At 36.9% G+C, this 23,781-nt stretch overlaps 2 protein-coding genes across 3 annotated transcripts in view; both read right to left on the bottom strand.

The window, feature by feature from the left end:
• On the bottom strand, window positions 1-23,616 carry LOC113981268 (DNA excision repair protein ERCC-6-like 2). Its single transcript, XM_027708576.1, has 6 exons — window positions 23,612-23,616; window positions 19,921-19,926; window positions 13,186-14,052; window positions 12,294-12,448; window positions 2,533-2,720; window positions 1-1,264 (listed from the first exon to the last, which is right to left on the bottom strand). The coding sequence occupies exons 3-6, from the start codon at window positions 13,934-13,936 to the stop codon at window positions 298-300; spliced, it is 2,061 nt and encodes a 686-aa protein (XP_027564377.1). The 5' UTR covers window positions 13,937-14,052; window positions 19,921-19,926; window positions 23,612-23,616; the 3' UTR covers window positions 1-297.
• Window positions 16,958-23,781, bottom strand: part of LOC113981267 (DNA excision repair protein ERCC-6-like 2) — a 30,591-nt gene continuing 23,767 nt past the window's right edge. The window contains exons 12-14 of one of the 2 annotated variants that reach the window (XM_027708573.1): window positions 20,189-20,284; window positions 18,923-19,022; window positions 16,958-17,116 (exon numbers count right to left, since the gene is read on the bottom strand). In XM_027708573.1, coding sequence (XP_027564374.1) covers window positions 16,958-17,116; window positions 18,923-19,022; window positions 20,189-20,284 — 355 coding nt within the window. Of the gene's footprint in view, window positions 17,117-18,922; window positions 19,023-20,188; window positions 20,285-22,057; window positions 22,242-23,781 lie in introns of those variants that run through there. The other variant, XM_027708575.1, reaches the window with a different exon arrangement.

Raw genomic sequence — 23,781 nt, forward strand, 5'->3', positions numbered from 1 at the left:
TGCACTCAGAAAATTCTAAAAAAAGTTTAATTTAAAATTAATATATCAAAGCTTACAATATATAGTCTATATGGATCACTATGCCCATGTGTACTATACACTGCATATGTAATTACATATGTATTTGCATATGTTGTTACATACATATTCACACCTGTAAAATGTAATTCTCTCACTATAGATACAAATTCATCATTTGGCCTTTAATTTCATGGAGTTACAATGTTTTGTTCCCCACTGCTGAAGTTCTTCAGTGTTCAACTAAAATAATTAAAGTGCAACCCACGTAGAAAGCTCTCATTTTACTGCATTACAAGATTTAGCAGTGGACGGTTCATCTGAATCACCTGCACTGTATTTTTTCCATAGAAAATTTTCATTTCTTTTCCAAAGAGAACCTTCACACACCTCTGTCTCTTCTGCCACTGTGGGACGAGGTGCTCTCTCACACAGCTTCTCTATGACTGCTATGTCCGTGAGCTTTCTGAGCTTCTCCTCGTTCTGCTCATTCAGCATATCCCAGAAATCTTTTGGTTTCCCCTTTGATTTTTCTACTTGCCCTGAAGAGAATCTCCTCAGTGACCCTGCAGGCCCACTCCCATCATTTCTGAAGAGGTCATTGAGAATAGAGGTATCCCCAAGTAAGTCCGTAAAAGACTTTTTCTTGTAAATCTGAGCTTGTCTCTCTCCGTTTTCTGACTGAGACAGGGATCTTTTTTTTGGCAGCTGCGTTCCTTCTGAGTCCTGCTGTCCTTCACAACTTTTTACAGGCAGCACCTCTGATTTACTGTTTAATGAGCCAGATGCCATAAAATCCTTGAATGCCTGACTGTTCCTCCTTTCGATATGTTGAGCAGCAACAGTGGGTGACTGTTTACATTTTGCATCAACAAACACATCTTGCGAGCAGCAGTCATTGGGAAGCCTCTCTGCTCCTCCCTTACATGTCTGCTGGGCCTGTGTCTCTGTAGTCCTGCTCAGAAATAGTCCTTCAGTTGATGAAGGCCTAGACTTGGATCTTCCAAAATTAACAATGGATTTTCTTTTTCTGGAGTGTGCTGTGCCCGGTTCTCCTTCCTCACGGTCACATAAATCTCGTGCTGGTATTTCAACTGAGAGGAAGGACTCCAGCTCTGGATGCCTGGAAACATAGAATTCCTTCAACATCTTCTGCCTTGTTTCTGATGTAGCTTTTGCAATATGTTCTGCAAGGTCCTTCACTGATCCCATATTGAAGTGGGATACCATTTCCTCAAATTGTGTCCTGTAATTATCAAGAAGGAAAAATGTGTTATTCTGACACAAAAGCAGCTTTCAAGCGATTAATTCAATTCACCTACTTCACATAACCCAGAAGGCAATCAGCAGAAGTAACTTCCTTATTAGAAGCATTGTTGGTTTTTATTAGCACAGAGAAGAAAGAATAATAACTTCAGAAAAACTGAAATGACCTTTGAACCCCAAACTACACTGTGATTTCCTCAGCTTGCCATTCAAAGACTTACTGACTGTCACTACAGGTAAGATACCACAAGAAAGGGTCAGATTTCAGGAGGCATTTACCTACCAAAAAAGTGTAGATGGACAGATGGTTGAATGTTGGGGTTTATTTGGTGGGGTTTTTTTGTTTGTCTTAAGACAAAACTGAAAATACACTGGCAAGCCAAAGGAAATAAGACAATTCAATAATGTGTATGAAAAGCATGGAAAAACAGAAGAAAAACCCACATAAAAAAGCAACAGTACCTTTTCCTTTTAGTTTTTCCAAATATCTGTTCTATAGGTATTTATTTACGTTTTTATATAAATATTTGCTTAGTTAGCTACAGATTTCCACTTTCTATTTCCACATACCACCTGGCTCTTTTCATTGAACTTCTATCTATGTAACAATGGAATTTAAAATTCATTAAAATAATAACAATTGCTTGGGGGAAAAAGGGAAAGCAAGGAAACAGAAAAATTATTATCACTCCAAAAATGAGGGGGGGAAACAAAACATTAAAAGAAATACTAAAAAATATCAAGCCCCACGTTACAAAAGAAACATGAAGTCCAATTTTCTTTTTATTAGTCTTTCAAAGAAAGGGATGAGATCTGGGCAAAACCAGTAGGCAGGCAGAAGATCACACCACAAAATGTCTTGTTTCTGTACAGTTTAATCACTGTTTTGTAGTTGTGCATGATGAACATACCACGAACACTCATCATGATGACATCTGCACAGTTATGTGTTATATGACCATTGAACCAACCAAAATTTTACCTTAACAAATTATTGAGAACTATAATTACAGTTCTGAATATTTTTAGAACGAAGGGTTCTTCATTCTAATTTGTGTGTTCAATTAATCAGTTCCACTACTCCTAGTGCAGTGGGAGTGGAAGTTTCCCACTAGTTCCACTCTTGCCAGAGAAAACAATCAGTATTCCCTGAGCAGGGCTGAAATAAAGACAAAAGCAACAACTACCCAGAGGGAAGTTTGTTTTCAACCTTAGAATTTTACTTCCAGCTCCCCAAAACAGCCTCACCTGCGTATTCCTTTGGGAGTCTTCCCAATCAGGAAGGTGGTTGAACCCACTCTGAAGACTTTTTTCTTTCTCTGGGTCACAGGATGCCTGACATACAGATGATGTTGCTTACTGTTCCTCAGCATTTCTTGCCCTCCCTTCATAATGCTCTTCTCTGCAGTGTTGTCTTCTGGGCTTTCATCCTTTTCCTAGTAAAATGAGACATTGAAATCGTTAAGACATAAACTCTGACATAATTATGAGTTCTACTGCACCCAGTTCTCTCACTCCCAGCTAGCACTCAGCCTGGGATGCACAGCTGCAAATTAGAGTCCCTACACAGCCACAAACTTCCAGGGACATGGGAGGGAAGTCTTGGTTCTCTGATATCTAGCACAAAAATACAATCCTGTTTACACCTAAGTTATTTTTCAGAAATTCTCACAAATTTTCACCAAAATTTCCCCTTTGCCAAAAGGCAAGCCAAAGGAAATAAGAAAATTCAATAATGTGCATGAAGAGCATGGAAAAACAGAAGAAAAACCCACATTAAAAAAGCAACAGTACCTTTTCCTTTCAGTTTTTTCAAATAAAATCATGGGAAAGAAAAGCTGCTTAGTGATGCCCTCAGCCTCCCTACTAACAATACTTCAGAGATGAAAACACAAACTGTGTTCACACCTTGTCACCTGCAGTTCAAAATTTGCTTTCAGATTTACAGTGTTTCTTCCCAATGTGTTTCTATCTGATCCGTGTCCATTTCCCTCATTTCCATGGGTCGTTCACAAGGTTTTTGAGCTTTGGGATCTCTCATCTGTTCTCAACTTTACTTTGGTGAGAAACCTCGAGCTAGCATACAGAGAGAGATGTTAATTTTTGGGACCTACAGGCAGAAATTTTCACTTCAAGACAAATGCACAACTCCAAAGCTTAAAATTCTACTGCACTATTTTAAGTTACACTATATAAAACTAAAGCAAAGTCCTCAGTTGAGATAAAACCCCTATCCTCCCAATATTAGTATAATGCTAGTAACAAAATTAAGATTGAATTAGCAGTCATTACCTACAGCATAAATATTCTACAATTCTCTTGCTGGTTCTGTATACATTTGTTAACATTTTAATTTTTTTTTTAACAACTGCATGGATAATACAGAACTTTACTTAGAAAATGTACTTTGAAAGGAGAAAGCAATGATAGTTTTAAAATATATTCATTTTGATGGAAATTTTGCATGAAAAATATTCATAGTATTCAGATCTCACTATGCTGAGACTTGGCATATTTTCACTCTGTCAGTAAATCAGGGCTGTATAATTTAATTCAAGAAAGAGTAACTCCCATAGAATACAAGACTAGCCACGTCAATGCCTGTCTTAAAGTATTTTAAAGCCCCATAAATGTGCATCCATCTACCTCTTTTTAAACAAGACCAAAGTATATGAGGCAGTAATACTTTGGTTTACACATCTGTTCAAACACAGAAGATTTTTAGTATCTTTGGGAAAAAAGCCAAATGCTGTAAACACACTGAAAGCCATAAAATTGCTGGTCTTTGCAGAGGAACAGAATTAATGTTAGAAGTATTGCTAATTGCAAATAAATGCACGAATGGCATATTTAGTTCAGGAAGCACGAAATTTTAAGTACAGTGACCCACACTGCCACACCCAAAAAACCAACATCAAAATACCACCATATACACACAAAGAGCTCCTCTTCTACCTAAATAAGCTGCTTAGAGATTTTTTTTTCTTAAGGTAGAAAAAGTGATTATAAAAAGGTTACCACAAGAGCTGAAGGAGCTAATGCCAGTGAAAGCCTGTGGTCACTGTGAGATACTTCTGAAAAGCTTATCTCAGTTTTCTGGAGCAAAGGCAATTGGTTAAATGGTGCCCAGTTGGGCTGAAACACAACAGTTGGCTCTGCTGAATTGGTGAATGTTTCAGAAATTCCAGCCCCCAAATCCAATAATTTCTTCTTGAAAAACAATGAACACTTCTTCAGCAAATCCAAATCACTTATTTCAGTTTTTCTTAAGATGTTTCCATGTTTGTTAAAGGTCAAATCTGAAGTTTGTTACTGTGAGTGATATCTGGATAACAGGATTTACGCAGAGGTAAGCTCTGCACACTGGGATGAAAATATTCCCTCTACCCTTCTCTTAGAATTACCCCTAAAAAGGCAAAAACTTCAGTCATGTTCCATCGTTGTCTTGCACCAAAAACATGATCTTGAATCAACATAGTTATTACTATCGTCGAGAATGAGAGGAGATAGTCAGCCTATCTCAGAATTCAAAGCTTAAACTAACTGCTTACTCCAGCAGAAGTCTGTGGACTTACACCTATCTTCTTTCACCTTCTCAGCCTTCCATCAAACAGGAGCAAAACCAAAGGCCATGCACATGTATCACAATGAAAACGCCACTCAAAGAATGCCAGGTATGAACTGACTACATTTAAAAAACACGACCAAATGCCATAGTGGAATGTTTAAACTGAAAAAGTAAACTCAAAAAAGCAGCATGGCAGGCCAATCATGTGGGAACAATTCTTTTTAAAGCTGAATAGTTCACCATCCTAGAAGAGCAAAGATAAAGGCATGTTATCTCCCAAAAGCCTACTCTTTGTAAACAACCATCCAAACTTGTTGAATCTGATAGCTGTGCAAACACACTGCAATCAGAGCTCCTGCAACTGATAGAGAGTCGTTGTTTAAATAATCTACAAAATGTCAATGTAATACAAATAAGATAAAGAGGAGTTCTTAATGACACAACTTTTGTATTTACAGTATTCTCAACAGTACTTAAATCTGCATTGGAGATACAAAGGGCACGTTTTTTCCTAGGCTGACAGCATGCTTAGTTTTTTCATTTACACCACATTGCAATAACATAAAGAGGGGTTTACCATTAATCCAGGTTTTACTACAAAGCATCTCGTTATTTCTCTGTCAAACACTGGCAATAGTGCCAAATGTCTGTCATCCAATTTAGAGGATTAAGTCTTCCTTTATAGTGCAATTCTTGTACGAATTTATAAAAATACAGATAAAGTTTCTTAGAGCTGGTCACAGTCTATATTTTGGCCTGAATTCACGCCGCAAAGGTTGAATATGACAGCTGGCAGGAAGCTGAGGGAAGAATATATCCTCCCCCTTTTCAGTCACCACATTTCTGTTGCCATAGTGATTAATCCTCAATTGAATGGCTGTCTTTGTACATTTCTTTTCAGTAGAACTTAAAGTAAACTTAAGTTGAAAACATGCAGTTGACTAAAAAAGAGACTCTACATATTCAACAGGTACAGTACAAGTTCTCCCGACTAACACTTTTCCACATACTAAAAGCGAAAATTAGCTCTAATGTGGGACATCATCAGTTTTCCAAATTATTTAGTGTGTCCTGTTCCCATTTTCTGTCTTTTTTGTGAAACATCCAAGCCTTCTCCAAAGATTTCCCCAGGCTCACTCAACTCCCCCACCACCCCGGATTCCAGCTGAAGAAGTACTACACAAATTGGGCTTTACAGGAATTAGAGAAAGCCTATCCCAGACTTCCATACTGCTGTCAAACATTTCATATAGGCTGTTTTTGCCAATTAACACGGAAATTAATTAGGAAATTCATTGAGGAATGCAGTCATTGAATCGATAATAGACCAGAAACACTAGAAAGAAAACGTTTAATCTTGCCTCCAGGAGGTTTCTCCTTCTTATGGGAGGTAAGAAATAGTTTCACAGATAACAGTGCAAGTTGTCAAAAAACTGAAGTAAGTAAAAAACTTCTGCACTGAAAATCAGCCGGGTTGCTTTGGAACTCAGAGCTCACCAGAAACAAAAAATAAATCAAAAATATCAATACTTACTAAATGACTAAGATCTTAGAGAAGCTGTTAACACTTCCAATTCCCCCTCCTGCAAATTAGTAAAGTCAGAATAATTTTGAGCAAAATATCTCATGAATTCTCAAGACTATTTTTGTCCCTCTGGACGGCTGAAATAACTGTAACTCTGCTCTGAAAATTATGGTCTGGCTTTGTAAGTCCACCATGTCCAGTCTACAGGTTCATTTCACATGTTTGCTTTTAGAAGCTTTTGTTTTCCATATGCTTCTTTCTGTGGTTACACAAGATAGTTTTTTTTTTGTTTTCAGCTATGTCCTTAGCAGATAGTGATGTGGTAATAGAGACATTAATCTTCTATTTTTTTAATGAAATCACAGTGAATATTTAATTAAGTCTATTTGCACAAGACTCAAACTCGAATGCAGAACACAGACTTCTCAATGTCATCAAATCAGGCTAAACCCAGCAAAATAATGCAGGGAAAAAACAAGTTAGTTATTCCAAGAGATTAATTTTCCATATACCTTCTTCCTCCACACTTCTCCATAACAGACCAGAAAACAGACCCTTCTTTTAAAGAATCTTCTGAGAAACAGCACATCAAGTGTATTTTGTTGTCATAGCATAAGGAAGCAATAAAGAACAGCACTCAATTTTGACACTAAATGATGTGGATTTCCTACCCTCAAGGTGTTCACAATACTGAAGCCTGGTGTGTTCTCCCTGCATCCTGGCACCACAAATCTAACCCTAACTCATGCTTTCACACTTAAGATTTATCATGGAAGATTACAAGTAGCACGAGATCTTGAACTGCACAGACACACACCAGTCCACTTTCTGAGACACTCAGGTTCTGGGATGTGCAATGAATTTTTAGAAACATAAAGGAAGTTATATTTCTATATAGGAATATAGAGAATTAACAGTGCAACTCAAGATTAATTTATTACACAGTGTAATCTATATCTCTGAAATTTCTTCAGAAACAGCTGCCTGCCACACTTCTGCATGGAACAAAAGTCCCTGGCTTTGATGTGATTTCTGAGGCTCTAAACACCTCTTATTATTGACACATCAGTGCCTTCCACATAAGCAGAACTACCAGAAACATTAACTCTTTGTGGAAAGATTATCATACTATTCTGGGCTGCATCAAAAGAAGTGTGGCTACAAATCAAGGCATGTGATTCTGCTCTTGGTCCAGAGGATGGCCACAGAATTGACTGGAGGGATGGAACACCTCTCCTATCAGGAAAGGCTGAGAAACTTGGGGTTATTTAGCTCAAAGAAGAGAAGACTTCAAGGACACCATACTGTGACCTTTCAGTACTTAAAGGGCGTCTGCAAGACAGAGGGGGACAGGCTTTTTATCAGGGCCTGTTGTTGGTTTAGATCAGACACAAGGAAGAAGGTTTTTTTACAACGAGGGTCACAAAACACTGGAGCAGGTTGCCCAGATTGGTGGTGAGTGCCTCATCCCTGGAAACATTCAGGTCAGGTTGGACAAGGGGTCTGAGCAACCTGATCTGCTTGAAGATGTTCCTATTCATTGCAGGGAGTTTGGACTAGATGATGTTTAAGTGTCATATTCTATAGTTCTCATGTATTTTCTTCTCAAAATCTACAGCAATCCAACACTGTGGGCAATGGTAAGAATACAGATAATCTTCAGAGAAAGGATAACATGTACAATTCAGGAACTGATGGTATTAAAATATTTTTATTATAATTGTAAGCATTCTGCATTTAAGGGACATTATGCCATGTCAGTCAAAAGAACCCAGTTAATCTTAGTCTTTTAAGTACCTCCCTGATCACACTTGCAAAATGAACTATAAACAAACCTCCACTGCTGTAGATGACTATGAAAGCCTGTTCTATAACAAGATAACAATGTCTTGCTTCATTGAGAATGCTACTTCAACTCACCTACAGCTACAGCATCATCTTATACTTTCATGCAATCCCATGGACTTCTGTGATAAAAAGAATATATTCCACAATTTATTTTCCCTTCTTCAGTATCATGTGATGCAAAAGCCTTTTCACATTTGTTTGCTTCTCCTATTGTCATATACAAACTATCTTCAAACAGTTATCTCTCTTTAATTCACATGCTGGGCAGGATTTATTTTGACCAATGATATTCAACCAAAATAGGGTTTATTCCCTTGCTTGTACAATTCATGCACGCTTTATATTGCTACATTTACTACTTTTGGATTTTATCTCACCTTTCACAGCTGCTAAGTTGTGAGAGGGCTCTCATGATGTCCTGTTTTTCCTTCTCCATGGCAGACTTTATATTCTGGTTGCTGTTACCAAACTGTATTTTCCATAATCATACAATATTTATGGAAATACACACTAAACAAGCACTCAGAACTGTAAATATGAACAGTCCAGCTGAACTCGTCAGCTGGCACAATTCCTTTAAAAAGTGACATAAACAGACAGTACGACTGCACTCCCCATCACCTCTGGGGAAAGAAGAGTCAAAGGCTCTGCAGTCTTGAACCCAGGATTCTCATGGAACCTGGAGAACAAAGCAGGTAAGAAAGAAGAAACACAGCAAGACCTATTTCTCATAAAAAGCACCAGGATTTTGCTCCCTTAAGCCTTTAAAGGTACAGTGCAATAGCAGGTTAAAATAACACGTTCTGTTTGTTCAGAGAAAAGGTAGCTGGGGTATATGAATACTGGGCACAGGTAAAATTAAGGGCAGACTGGGTACTTACTACTGAATAAAAAATAAACTTGATTGAAGCCTGCAGTTCAAAAGGTTAAGAGAGATTTGACTGTGAATTACACCAGTGCAACCCTGTAGATCTAACACAGACCTTCCAAACTCTAATTAGGGACAGAAACTATCACTGAAGTAAGGAAACTATCACTTGGGGTAAGGAAAAGTGTTCAAGTCTTACATTTTTGTACAACTAATTTAAATCCAAGTTCATTAGCTACTCATGTTCTTGAACCAGGTGTTCTACATACCTTCAAATTTCTCTCCTGAAGAATTAAGACTTGCTGCCCCACCACCCCTTCTACCTTGGCTCTCAAGGATCTTCTTCTCATGCAACCTCTCTCACTTTCAGAGTCCTCACAGGCTTTGCAGTCTGGTCCAGCTTTAAGCAGTTTCTACAGCTCAAGCAACTACATTAGTCTCCATGCTTCAGCAGTAAAGAAAGCACTAATAAACCTAATTTATACTCCTTTTAACTACTACAGGTAGAAAAACAGGAAGCATATGTTGTTTTCTACTGCTTTCCAGCAACTTATTTTCAGTTTACTCACTCACCTAGTTTCCATAAATTAGCCATTGAAACTAAAGAACTTAACATAGGATATAAAAGTTTACGTAATTTAGTGAAGTAAAAATGTGATTAGATGACTAGTCAATAGCAAGAAATCAACATGTCAATGTTCTTACAGGAGGTTTTCTTTATTGATTATTTTGGCTTATTATAATCACTTGTTATCACTGTCATTCCAGATTAATATGTAAACATGAAACAAAAATGTTTCACTCAAGTGCTCAACCGAGATTTGGAGGAATTTGTATCTCCCAACTTGCAATTCATCCACTTCAATAGAATAATTCTAGTTTTTAAGAATTCAGGAACCCCTTTCACAGAGATATTAGTGATTACTTGAAAAATGTATTTGAAATACATTAAATCAGAAATGCATTATCACAGACAGCCTGCTGAGTGAAACTGTAAAGCAGGAAGACAGAGTTGGCATAGGTAAAATGAACAGCACAAAGGACATTTTACTTTTTAGTCCTAAGCAGATTTATCTATGAAATGAAAGGAAAATAACTTTTCCAGTTCTACTTAGAAATAAGAGAGTTTGATTACGTGTGCTTAAAAAGGGATATAAATATTATCAGGGAAAAAATATTATTCAGGAGCCTTCATGACACTATCAAATAAAGCTTCCATATAAATACACTGTAAAAAAAGCTTCTAATTAAGAATATGATCATTGATACCCAGAGCAAACAAACACCTACACAACAGTTTCTGAGAAACTCCATTAAACCAATGATGCCAGAAAATGAAATAAGTGAGGAATTTTGTCTGACAGAACTCTGCTTTCCTCTCAATAACTATCAGCTTCCAATTAACATTCCAGCATTCGAAACTGTAATTTTATTTACTTAAAACAAAGATGGAAATTTAAATGACTCACCTGTATTTTTAGTATTACATATGATGCTACATTAATCTGTCGAAAAAGCTTTTTATTAAACTTTATATAAAAGCAGCATTCTTTTTATAATGCAGGCAGTTGCTCTGACAGTGAATGTCCTACCTTAAACTGATGGGAAATAAGTGAAAAATGACCAGCAAAGACTGATGGCCAGAAGCACAACAATAGCCATGTTTTTCCCAAAACGCCTTCTAAAGTAAAACAAAGCAATAAAGAATCTTTTAAAGTTGTCTATGAAGCTCTGGCAGCTCTTTTTTTAAGCAGAGCAGCAAAAAATTCAGAGTGCCACATCTAAGAATAGGCCATCATCTAGGGATTACTTCTGGATTGGTGCCTCTAGAGTAAAAGAAATAACAGGAAGTGAAGGAAGAGGCAGACTTCTCTATAATTTTTGATATTTTTCTTCCTACTTAGTTCTCCAAGAGAAGTGATACTACTGTTGCTTCTCAGCAACAAATTTATATCTTATAAAAACTGACAAGTTAATCAAGAGAAGCTGATTTCTAATACTTGCAGTCACACAAAATAAGCTCTAAGTCACAGGAACAAAACAAACTTTTTGAACAGAGGTGGATCAACAGGTTTTTAGACAAAATACTCTCTTTAAAAGTTTTCTTTCATTTATATTTGAGTTTAATAATGTTGTCAGCCAGTGGCAATTAATAAGTACCTTTCTACAGTACTCTTGAGTATTTTTGACCACCTTTTCTGTTAATGAGGGACATTCTAATGCAAATGTGTTAGAATTAAAAAGGCCTCACTTTTACTGGTTCTCCTGGTTTGATCTTCCCAGTATAAAAATTCTTTGGCAACTGTGCTAATGGCTTAATTAAATACAGTACAAGAACAACAACAACACTGGAAGAAACTCTTCCAGCCACTGTGGATGTTCAACACCCCAGAACAACATAGATGTATGTCTACAATTTTATAATGATTGCTAACATGTCTGTGAAGACTGAGCTGCACATTCACCAATTACTTGTTCTGTGCTTGTGGTTTATCTTAAGCATCAGCCCAGGAAACTGCAAATGTTTATTACAAGAGAAACAACCAAGTACCCAGATAATCAGAGCAGATTAAAACCACTAAGTAATGGGAACAAAAATCTGGAAGCTCTACCTGAATTCATTCCGGATTTGTATGTATTCCCAATGCAACTAAACAAGATGCATGACCAACAAAAAGCATTAAATGTATCTGTGGCTGCAAATAAGCACTCCCAGTAAACTCTAGTGGTATGTTTCAGACATTAGACAATCTGACTCACTACAGCAACTGCACACATCCACCTCCCCAAAAAAGCCTGCAAACTGATTTATGTCTGACTTTCTATGCTACAGAGTTTTCCAGAATGTACTGTGGCAACTGGATTTTTTTAAACTGGATCCAGGACAAGCCGAAGAATTTTCAAGGCTCAAATGAGAAAAACATGGCACAGAACTTGATTTCAAACACCCAATCTTTAATCTTACCATTCCTCTCCCAGAAAAATCCCACAGAGGGTGCTGTGCTGCTTAAAAGCCACCTCAAAAACCAAAAGTAATTTATTAGACTTCCAACTGAGCCTTCTCCTCCTCCCATCCTCAATGTCTTTGATCATTCACGGTGGCCATTAACAGAAAAACAAGTTTTTTTGGAGTTTTTTAAAATGAAAAACAAGGATAAAAAAAAAGAGTTAAACCAACATTTCCAAACATTTCTCTTTACCTTGGCACTACAGACAGCAACATTAGCAGGAAGCTGGGAAAACTGCTTCAGCTCAAAGACATCTCGCACTGCCCACCGGCTCAGGTGATTTTCAGCCCTGCTGGATCCCACCACATTCTGGTTTGAATGGATATATGCCACCTCTTGAACACCATCTGAGACATCAGGAGAAAGACACAATCAAAAATTAAAATCAAGACACAATCAAAAATGTTGGTTATTCCAAAACTCTGAAGGTACACGGTTTCACCGAAGGATACTGTAATTAAGAAAACAAAAAATTACATCAAAGTTGTAAAATTTGTTCTGATTTTACTCAGCACCAAGTTTCTCAGCTCTATGAAATTAACAACAATCATTAGACTGACTTGGATTTATCTGGACAGTTTAAAACTACTTCAATTCCCGTGTGGGCTTTTTTCAGATGGACAAGGAAGTTTCAAAGCATCTGTGGTTTAATGGCTGCAATATTAATGTTTAAAATTAAGTCTTTTACAGAATCAAGTCTTCACGGTATTTCAAACTCCTAGATCACTTTTTTTTCATGTACGCTAAGTTTTTATTTAACAGCTCCGTAAAGACTTTTAAGGTTTTGCAGTTCAAACATTTCGTTTGTGAATTCTTAATACATCTTCAATCTTAGCATTGTTCAAGAGACAGTCTTTAATATACTATTACAAAGCAGTCTGTCACCCCAGAGGACAGGAAAGTAAGACTAATAGGTAAAAAGAAAGACACAAAAAGATATTATTAACTAATTTAGCAGAGCATTTACCAGCATCCTGTAACAAACAGCATGTATAGCAAGAACTTAGAGCCTGCAGACAATGGTAAATTAAATGGTAAATTACTCACGTTGAAATAAAACCAAAGAAATTAAAATACTAGTTACCTAAATATCTGTCCATTGATTCCATTTTTTGCTCTTGATGCTCAAATTCAGTTTTTCTTGCAGAATTTCTATGCACAGCATAACTGCCAGACTCCATTTGTGCAACAGAGGATTCTTGAACAGGACGCAGCGTTTTAGACCCAAACTGAACTCTGCCTCTCTGTCTTTTACACTTATGGCTTTGCTTTCTGGCCTCAGTTTTCTCAGATGGAAAATCATCTTCAGAGGACGAAAATTCATCTATATTCTGCGAATCACTTTCCTTTTCTTTTCTACTGGGCTTCTTTGCTTGTAGCAGAGATTTGGAGTCATTATCTGGTTCATGGTTAAGGGCACATCTTTCCTTGCGTTTTGAAAAGCTGAAAGATCCTGGCTCTCTTGATTTAGAATCATGGGAAAGTTCAATATCATCGGATTCATCACTTATGTCACTTGCTCCTTTCAAACCTGTGTCATCCTCAACATCTTCAAAAGATGACTCAGTACTGTGGAACCCAAACTGCCTCCTGGCTCCCTGAAACACAAACCCAGCTTTTTCTTTTGCTAACTCCTGGCAATTTCCAGATGCTGACCTGTGTATTTCAACTTTTTTAGTAGGCACTGGTTGAACCTGAGTAGGAAAGATGACATCATCACCCTCTTCAGAACTACTTTCAGTCTCCGAGACTGTCTCAGGTTGCTTGGAAATGCCTTGATCCTCATTTTCTCCGTCCCCTTCCTCCTCAGAGCCTGAGAAATCTGTACTATGCATATCTTGTTTATCAGTTCCATCTGCTGCCAGAACAGTTTTCCCATGCTCCAAAACAGGCACACTGCTTTGGCATTTCTGAAAATCACTGTGCTTGCTATTTAGGTTTTTTCTTACATGATGAGAATTATAATTATCATCCCCTTCTTTGGTAGTTTCAATTTCTCTCTGCAACAACTTAGAGAATCCACACTGCATTAAAGAAAGCTGACCCTTTGCTGCCATTAAATTATTTGCATTGCAAGGCTTCCTTCTGTCACATTTTTTCGCAGAAGTTTCCAGAGTATCATCATCACTGAAGTCATCCCAAAAATCTGTTTCTTCTCTGTTTAATTGTGCCTGAGCACTTTGGGGATCTCCATCTTCTTTACAGTCTGCTTGTTCATACTAAAAAAAAAGAAAAAAAATTACATCAGGGCTATTTAACATTAATGGTATATGGAACACACCTAATTTCAAAGCAGTGTAAAAAAAGTGGGTTTTCACTATGTTACTCAAGCAAAAAATACACAAAGTAGTATTACAAAATGCAAATAGAAAGCAAATACAAAATTAATCATAATGAGAAATTAATAAAGTCTCTGGCAGCTGAAAATTTTTAGCAGAAAAACAATGAAAATAACCAATAATTTTGGTTAAAAAATTAAATATTAGATAAATATTTAATATTACATATTAGAGACAATATATGCTGCACACTGCTAAAACAACCTATGTCTTCACAATCTACATCCATATTTTTCAAGTTTATACTAATTTCATTGCTACTTTTGCTCTTTCAAAGGCAGTTTGAAAGGTGACTTAATGATTCAAACCTTTATATTGTGTAATAACATTCATAAAAAAAAAAAAGAAATCTTACTGCAGTGGTTAACCATACTGTATATGGGGGCTAACATTAAAATAGTCATGAGTACACAACAGTCCACTCTAAAATTAGTTGAGGTCTACTGTAATCAAACAAAATTACACCCAGGCAACTTTTAAACATTTTGAGGACACCAAAGTCCAGAACACAGCTACAAACCCCTGTACTACTGAGACAAGAATTATGACAACCTGTAAACGGAAACTCAGAAGGGTAAACACTAAAATTTGGTACATGAAGAGATGTTTTAAAATTAATATATTAATCCTGATATCATCCTGCTCATCAAAAAGTATTCAACATAAGCTTAGAAAGCTACTGTTTATCACCAAATCCAACATGAGATCACAACCATATAGTGATGTATTATCAATGAGCTATGATCAATAAGTTATGATCAATGTGAGGGCACATGTTAAATTAATACTGACATTTACTCACAGAAATCTCCAACAGGCATAAGAGATAGCAGCTAATTTTTAACACCATTCAGTGTGATCTAATCTAATACTATCTTTACTCTTGCAGGCCACATTATAGACATAACTGCTTGCTTCCCCTAAGTACCTGAACACAGTGTTCAGTCAAAAACATTCCTATAAATGCAATACTCCTATTAAAACCAACCTTTTCAGGAAAAACAACAACAACAACAACACATGTTCCAGAAGAAGACCATTATGTATTTACATACATTTAAAAAAGACAGTATTGAACAGAGCACTGATTTGATGGGAATCACTGTCTCATTGTCTGACTACAGCTGAACAGCCTGAAGCTTTCAACAGCCTAAACCAATTGGACTCCTTTCCACAACTCCCTCAACAAATCTTCTAAACAGCAGGGTAAAAGTATTATCAGCAATACTAACATATTGCTCACTGCAATATCAGAAATTAGAGGGGCTGTCATGCTCTGGGTCCACAGCCCACAAGGACATCTTACCTTCTCTGAGCTGGATGGAGCACTCTCTTCCTTCAGCCAGGTAGTTGCTGTCATGACTCCTGCTTCCACCTGCCCTTCCCTCTAAAACAATCAAATATGTTAAAATAAACATATTTGTTTAATATAAACATACTGGTTTTGCTACATAAAAAAGGCAAGCCCAGGAAAAAATACCCAAACGCTCTTTTTTTCTCTTCTACAGAGGTGTAAAGCACCAGAAGTACAATCAGTAAAGTCCAGACTCAATCCTAGCACGTGCAAAATAACAAAATAAAGGGAAGGATGGAAAGAAACCTGGAATAAAGCTACAATTAATTTCAAGATGCAAGCTAGCTGCAGCAAACATGCTTTATATATATATGTGTGTAGGTAATACCAATGAATTTTTTTGTTGTATGAGTTGCATGGCATTTATAAAGTAAAAGTATTCTTTTCCCTTAAAAAGTGATGTGTGTATAGGGAGCTAGAATATGGAGAGATGAAAATATTAATTAATTGTCACTGGTCAATTAATATGAATTAATTGAACACTGGTTTTGAGATTTCGAAACTGGTTTTCAGAATTCCTCCTCTCTCTGTCCTGCTTTATCTCTAACCCTCAACTTTGTTCTCCTACCAGTAGAGATGAATAAGAAGATTTAAAAAGATTGCATACACTTGAAATCAGTTTAAACTATGGAATTGGGTCAACAGGCTTTTCAGAGTTACTAAGAACCTAATTTTAAAATATGAACCCTCAGTTATTTACTTACTTCCACCCTATAACTTCCTAAAATACAGCATTATAAAATACATTTTATTAAATAGTTTTTGACACTTCAAAATGTACTGTGATCACAAAAAATATTTTTATGACCAGAATTCCAGCTTAAAAGGTCAGCCTGAGCTACTGATGAATAAAAGATATCTGTGCACAAAGCTGACAACATGTGAAAGTATCAAAACATAAGTTAAATAATTGTTATTAAGAAATATATTAGCAAATTTATGAAAATTATAATCCAAGCTTTTCCCATTCTTTGATTTAAAACAATTTATCTGCTCTACATCAGAGTGAGAAATTAGCATGCCTGTTTCATTTAAGTCACTGCATAGTTTGAGTTTCACCATTCTGTTTTACAGTGTTTCCATTCAGAAATGACAAGAAAAAAATCTCCTGAGGAAAGAAAAAATGTAAAACTAATAATATCCAAAAGCAAAAGGATAGCACTTCACACCTCCAGGATGTCTTTGGTAAGGCAGGACCCATGAATCCTGAGTTTGAAAAGGTTATGGATCCCAAAAAGCTCTCCCTGGTGCTCCTTTGATCCTTGCACTGCCTCGAAATACCTCTTGGCATTTTCACTTCCAACGACCGCACAGTGAAGTTGCTAAAACAGAAGAACACCAGAGATTTGAGAAGTGTTTGCTGCAACAACACGTCAGAATTTCCTGGCTCCCACTTTATATACACAGCTTTAGCTGGAGCAGGGAGAAATTCCTAAGAGAGGATGTTTTAATTTCCCTGGCAGATGCTGGGATAATAGACTGGGGTACAATATACACCTGCTTGGTTTCACTGAATTTTCAAAAATTCAAATATTTTACTGTATTGTTGGCTAATATCAGACACCAACTATACACACTAGAGGGACTCCTCTATATCTTGACTGCTTAGTTTTCCTCAGTAACTGTTTTTTTACTGTCCTGTATGCTTACTTAGTAAGGGAATGCAATCCAAGCGTAGCCAAAAAAAAAAGAATCTCAGATTTACTATTCCTCCGTTTATTGCTTCTTAGTAAACTTGAAAAACACGAGTCAATTTGAAAGGACAAAAAAAAAAAAGGCACAGGAGCCTTTCAAGAAGTTTTATGCATGGTTTTTGGAAATCCAAACAGACAATATCCAGGTCTTCTTTTCCTACAAGTTCACCAACTCCCAAGGCCTCTGTGAAGCAGGTTCCCCTCCTTCAGGATTTCAGTGAATGGAGTTGGCTGTAATCTGCCACTGCTCATTTTTTTAGCCTTTCTGAGACTTCTCCTACTGATACTTGCTGTTGAAACGACTCCTCAAAAGTACTTTGCACATCAAAACTTTGAAAGAGGATCCTCTCTACGTTTTCCCCTGAATGTGGATGTGAAGAATAAATAAGTAGGGTGGTTTTTTTGCAATGAATACTCTTTTAAACCTTGCTAAAGTAACAGTCATATAGCAGTGCAATTCATACTCCTGATATGTCAAAAATGTACATTATTAGCTTTTATATTTTTGGACCACTGTCCCTCAAAAACAGATTTTGGACTTACCATGCATTATATTTAACTTGCCTTGTTAGTATATGATTTCAACTACTAATGCATCTTCTTAATTCTGAGCTTCTGATACAGAATCTCTGCAAATTGCCCAATTACCTGTTACCACCTCAGCCCCACCACCTACTTCTTTTGACTTCTCCTTAACAAGTTTTGTCTTTTTTATTTACATAATTTCGTCAAAATTAAACAGAACTCTAATGGCTTTTTGGCTTCTACAAAACACTGAATTTGAGTCAGATAAAAGTCACCACTACATTTTGAAGGCAGGATTTTAAAGCAAGCCATACACATTACTGGGAGCAGTTCAAGATTGGATCTGTGGGGTTTTTGACTACCTGCTCTGTGAAATCAGAGGATCTTAGAACCTTATTCTTACTTGCCACTTACTTAAATCCAAAGAGAATAATGACAATTCCACTCATCCAGCCTCCAACTTCCTCCTTGTAAATAACCTAACTACATCTGCTTGTCACGGAGGACTCATTACCAACTTTTTATTATTTATGGCCAAAAATTCAAGTTACTAGGTTAATTGCTCAAATCTGGTAAGGTTTTCTTCAATATGTAGTATCACTCCCACTGAGGTAATCTATTTTTATCTTTTCTATGCAGTGTATCCCTCAGGACAACTGTACTCCACTGGTTTTCTGCCTTTGTCCCAGTTTACGTGCCTGTAATGTCAGAACCTTAAATTCAATCATCTTATTTCTTAATTTGCGACTTTTGACAACTGCTAAACGATGTATCTTTGCTTTATAAGTTAAGTTAATAGCATATATCATCAACCCAAAATAAACTACAATTTTGCTGTAGGCTAGATTAGCTTCCAGTCACCAAGACTGCTAAAAAGAGCTCCAAATTTAAACAGTTTGTGAACTTTACCTGTTTATAAACTTGTCGCAAGTACATCATCTCTTCCACAGTTCCCAAGGAGATCAATCTAAACACTTTAACAGGTCTGTACTGGCCAATCCTGTAAGCTCTGCAAGGACAGTGGCACATCAAAAAACATTTTAAGAGATAAGAGAGCTCTTGGGGTAGTAAATAAACCAAAAAATAAGTACAAGCATTCTAATAAAATAGGAATACTCTAAATCATGCTTGTGTTGGTTGGGTTGTTTTTCTTTTCCACATTTTTCTCAGTAGTTCATTTCCTTTTCCTTTACCCTCAGTATTCCATGTTTCTCCAGAGGCCTATGAAGTTTAAAAAGCTTTCTCCTGATTTTGTATCACAAGAACTGCATCCCATCTCTTCTGAAAACACATCTTCCACTCTGTTTAACTCAGGTTTGTTTTGCTTTTCTTTTCTCCTCTCTGTCTACACCTGCTCTTGCTCAAGGTATTCTCCTATTTGTATTATACAGAGGAATTAGTTTATGGATTACATGGAACAGCCTGTTCTTCCTTAACTTTCTAAAGCACTTTGCAAGTTACAGCATCATAAAAACAGCTAATGAACTGGCAGTGCTCTATCCAAATGGTAAATTCTGAGATGTCTAATAAACTATATTTCACAAAATTCACTTCATAGAAATGTGATCTTACAAAGATTCTTTAAAGACAGTCCCCAATATATATTTCTGACACACTTTTTTCTCTCGAACAGGTGAACATAAACACGTATTAGAAGTCAGAAAGACCCTTAAAATGGAATTATATAATTGCAGGAGATAACAGAAACAATTTATTTCTGCTCATAAAAGTATATAGAGCTGCTGAATTTTGAAAGCTTTCAATGTTCTTTACTTCAGCCAGCCAAAAGTCTGTCCTGAATTCCTAGGGAAACATCCCACAGCCAAAAAGCCTTGAAAGAAATATCTGTATTACTAGAAATACTCCAACAGCATAATATAAGAGCTAGAACTGAGTGCTGAAAATACTCTGATCTCCACAAGGGTGAAGCAGAAAGGTTGTCTTCAGGGGTTCTGGAATTCAAAACATCACTTTAACTGGGGTCAACTACAATGTATTCTGTCATGAAAAACAGAAGAAAATGACAGCTACACACACACCCATTCTACAGAGATCACAAAAAGTTACAGTAAAAAATTTCTTCCTCAAGGAAAGTTTCAGTTGGAGTATCAGATTATGGAATGAAAGCCAAAGAAGAGCACAACATGGATCAAGTTCTGTATTTTGGGAGTGTACCTGTCAATTGCTTGAAGATCATTTGCTGGATTCCAAGTAGGATCAAACAGGATAACAACATTGGCACCCACAAAATTAAGACCCAGTCCACCAGCCCTGAAAGCATAAAAATGAGAAAAATAGAATTATATGACAGTAAAAACAACCCTGAAAAAAAATTTTCTGTATTAGGTCCATACTGGTATACCCTTCCCAACATAAAAAAGAACACAATAAAGATACTGAAGACAGTGCAGTACAGCTTTGTGTTACTGTTGTATTAATAACCACCAAGGACTCAAATAACCATTGCTATAAAATGCAGTCTTCTCACCTAAGTATCATCAGCTTACTTAGTAAAAGTCCTGGTTCATTCCCTCTAAGTCCTGCCCAGGCCACCTCCTCCAGTGATTATACTGAAATTCATAACCACTTTTACGCCAGTTAACTTCATGGAAGCAGGAAAATTTAGGGCGAAATTTCACTTCCTCTAATCCCAGCACAGAGTTTCAACAATAATGCTGTGCAGCCTCCACTAGGGTAAGTCACACCTGTAGGAATTACCAGCCCTCACAAATGTATTTGCACAGTAAGTCACTCGGGTGTTGAAAACACAGTTGCCCACACAGCTGCACATGAGCAATATTCATACCAGTCATTGCAAGGAAAAAAGTCCCTGTCAGAAAATCGCCTGCTCTGGGGGCTGGGAGTCACAGTTACATCATCTTAAAACACTTCACAGCTGGACTGTTCTTTCAGGTAAAGCCTGCAAGCCAGGAAAGAGTTTGAGCATATGCCTAACCTGAGGCAGCTAACTGCTGAATCCAACTAAACTTGGAATTTGGCATGTGCACAGCTGGATGGTTTGACAGAAACAAAAGTGAGGAAAACACCACTTCTCATCCAGGGGCAAAACAAGCAAATACTGAATATTCCTTTCAACTGGCTCAACCAGCCATGGCACAAAAGAGACAAGTTCCTATACGAGCACGTGTTAAACACTATTATTAGTTAAACTATTAAAACAAATGTTCACACTGACACAGGCATCACCAAGTTCAAGTGTGTTATTTTCCTGAAAGAGCTACAGTAAAAATTAAAAAAGTCAATCCCATTTAATTTACCAAGCACGTGGTTTAACAGATTACTTTAGATTCTGCTTGTTTAAAGCAGACAGGAAAGGTAAAGTTTCCAGTAAAAGGCTGAATGGAGACAGAACCAAAAGCTTAGGGAGCCCCACCACTTTTTGGTGGAATCCATCTCAGTGTAAACACAGTTGTGGCCTTGTCCTTCCAGGTGTGATGTGGTGTTGGGTCAGTTAAATCTGGAAAGGGAGAGGATATGGGAACCTGCCAACACTAACAGATGTTTCCGGAGGATGCACATTCTCAAAGTTTGAAATGCTGAATAAAAATATTTGCATTTTTTTCGGGATACACTGCGGTATTTTGGAAATTTAGTGTACTGCTTTTCAGTGAAAACAGAATTCAGACCCTTGTCTTCCCAGACTAACCCTGCAGTTGGACTGAAACATAAATCAACGTGTAAAACAGACTATCTATAAAAACTAAACAGGATAGTTAGCTTTACGATAATTTCACCTTCAGTATCTTTAAGTATGACACAAAAACTCAGTTGCTCTAAAGCAGAAAAAGAATGGCTCCTATGTCCTTCATGGACAGAACAGTCATTTGTGCACTGTAAAGCATATCTTCCATTTTGACTATCATTTTAATTAGCTGTTAGTCATTACTGCAATTTTAATTCATGCAAACCATTATAATATGGCTCAAATAAAGAGTTTTGTTACAGAGAACAGTTTTCAAAAGATCATCTTATTTAAAACTGCACAGCTTATTACCTCAACATTCAGAAGTTACAGAACAATACTGCATTAGGGAAGTTTCTATGAAAGCTTTGACGATGTAATTCTGTTTACCAAGGTAAGTTTTTCATAGTTCCTACATTCTCTTTTTCAGTGAGATCTTGTGGTTTAAAGTTCTTTGAACGTTATCACATATGCATTAAAAGCTATTTGCAACATAGGTGAGAAGAGTTCAAGTTAAATGAAGCCCTGGAAAAGTAAAAAGTAATGATCAGGAGCCCAGCAATGGACAGTCACTGAGGATGCTGCAGGTAGAAGGGAAGTGCATATACCTACAAATCTCTCGAAGCACTTCTCTTTACATAACAAAGATAATTAAGATGCAGAAATGGATTTTCATTAACAATTATTCTGAAGGAATTAATTTAGAGAAATACTGGCATAGAAACTCCAGAAATGGTGATTTAAAAACGGGAATACTTGCTGCTCTTATTTCCTCCACAACACTACAACAGGACAGAGCTGTGTTGACTTTGGTCCTGTACAGTTTCCCTTCTCCAGGCTAAGCAGCACCATTGGAGTTGCGAGCTCTGACATTCTCCTACCAAGTTACAGCAACTCCAGCAACTCCTTTAATGTTTCCAAGCATGCCCAAGAATCCCCTTCTCTTCCTCAAAATAATCACACTTTTTTCCCAGCAACACTAGCACAGGACTGAAGTATTCACAAACAGATGTTACTTCATGAGACTCAGAAGTTCCAACAGATGTACACCTATTTTCCCCTGGTGCTCAAGTCTGAAACCCATGATCTGTACCTAATGGTTTGATGGAATTTACAAGCTCTGAAGAAATCAATTATATTTTCTCTGAACACCTATAAAATATATTTATCCATTAAGTTATATTAGCCATAGCTATCAATAAAAGCATTAGGGATAGCCACATGACTATGCTTGGTGCCAATATTAACTGCAAGACTTGAGGTCAAGCTGATTTAAAAGATTGGTGCTTTCTGTTTTAAAAGTTGCACGTTAATTGTGCTAGTGAATATAATGGCAGACTCAAAATTACTATGCAGGGAATTCATCCTTTGCAGAAGGCCCCTCTACATGCAAGACTGTGGAAGTATTGCCAGTGAAAATCAGCATTTGGCTTTCTGAGGAATGGGACTTACAGAAAACACACAAGTTGACTACCCAGAACAAAGAGCCAAAAACTTTACAAGACAGTATAGACAGAGGAGTATGACCCAGTTCTGTCAACATACTATGTATTGAAAAATACAGAATATACTGTAAAGTATATTAATATTGTATATATACTTGAAATCTGAGTAAGTGTAAAAATTAATCTCTTGCAGAGTGGAACCAGGATAAATCACTTTCTTATTTCCAAAGGATTACAAATGTAAAGCTGCTTCCATTCCTGTGTATCAAACACGCAAAAAGATCACTTCCTGTTATCTGTGATAAACTAGACAAGGAATTGCACCTCCTGTTTTGCTTAGTACACACTGGTCACACTGACTGCAATTTCAGCACAGGCTTGTTCCTTTCATTTGCTTTGGAAGATGAGTAACACCAAAACCAACAGAATCAAGACTCTTGTCTCCAGCACCATCAGCAGGCAGGGAAAGCTTTCAGTAAAGAAGAACTGACTTGACTGTAGAGTCAAGAATGATTCATCAAGTTTCACTAAGTTTTCACTTCTGAGCAGGACAACAAAAGCTTCTATTTGTTCCCTTTCTGTCCTTGTCCAGTAAAAAACTTAACCCAAGATGAAGTATG

This window comes from Neopelma chrysocephalum, unplaced genomic scaffold (assembly GCF_003984885.1).
Source record: "Neopelma chrysocephalum unplaced genomic scaffold, ASM398488v2 Primary Assembly neopelma1_96362, whole genome shotgun sequence".
In the NCBI taxonomy this organism is placed as follows: Eukaryota; Metazoa; Chordata; class Aves; order Passeriformes; family Pipridae; genus Neopelma; species Neopelma chrysocephalum.

Coding starts and splice junctions, on each gene's coding strand:
- LOC113981268 (XM_027708576.1), bottom strand. CDS start 13,936: ATGCATAGTACAGATTTCTCAGGCTCTGAGGAGGAAGGGGACGGAGAA. Junction 12,449..13,185: donor ATCAATGGACAGATATTTAG/GTAACTAGTATT, acceptor CTGATGTCTCAG/ATGGTGTTCAAGAGGTGGCA. Junction 2,721..12,293: donor TTGCTGTCTGTAGTGCCAAG/GTAAAGAGAAAT, acceptor TCATTTTACTAG/GAAAAGGATGAAAGCCCAGA.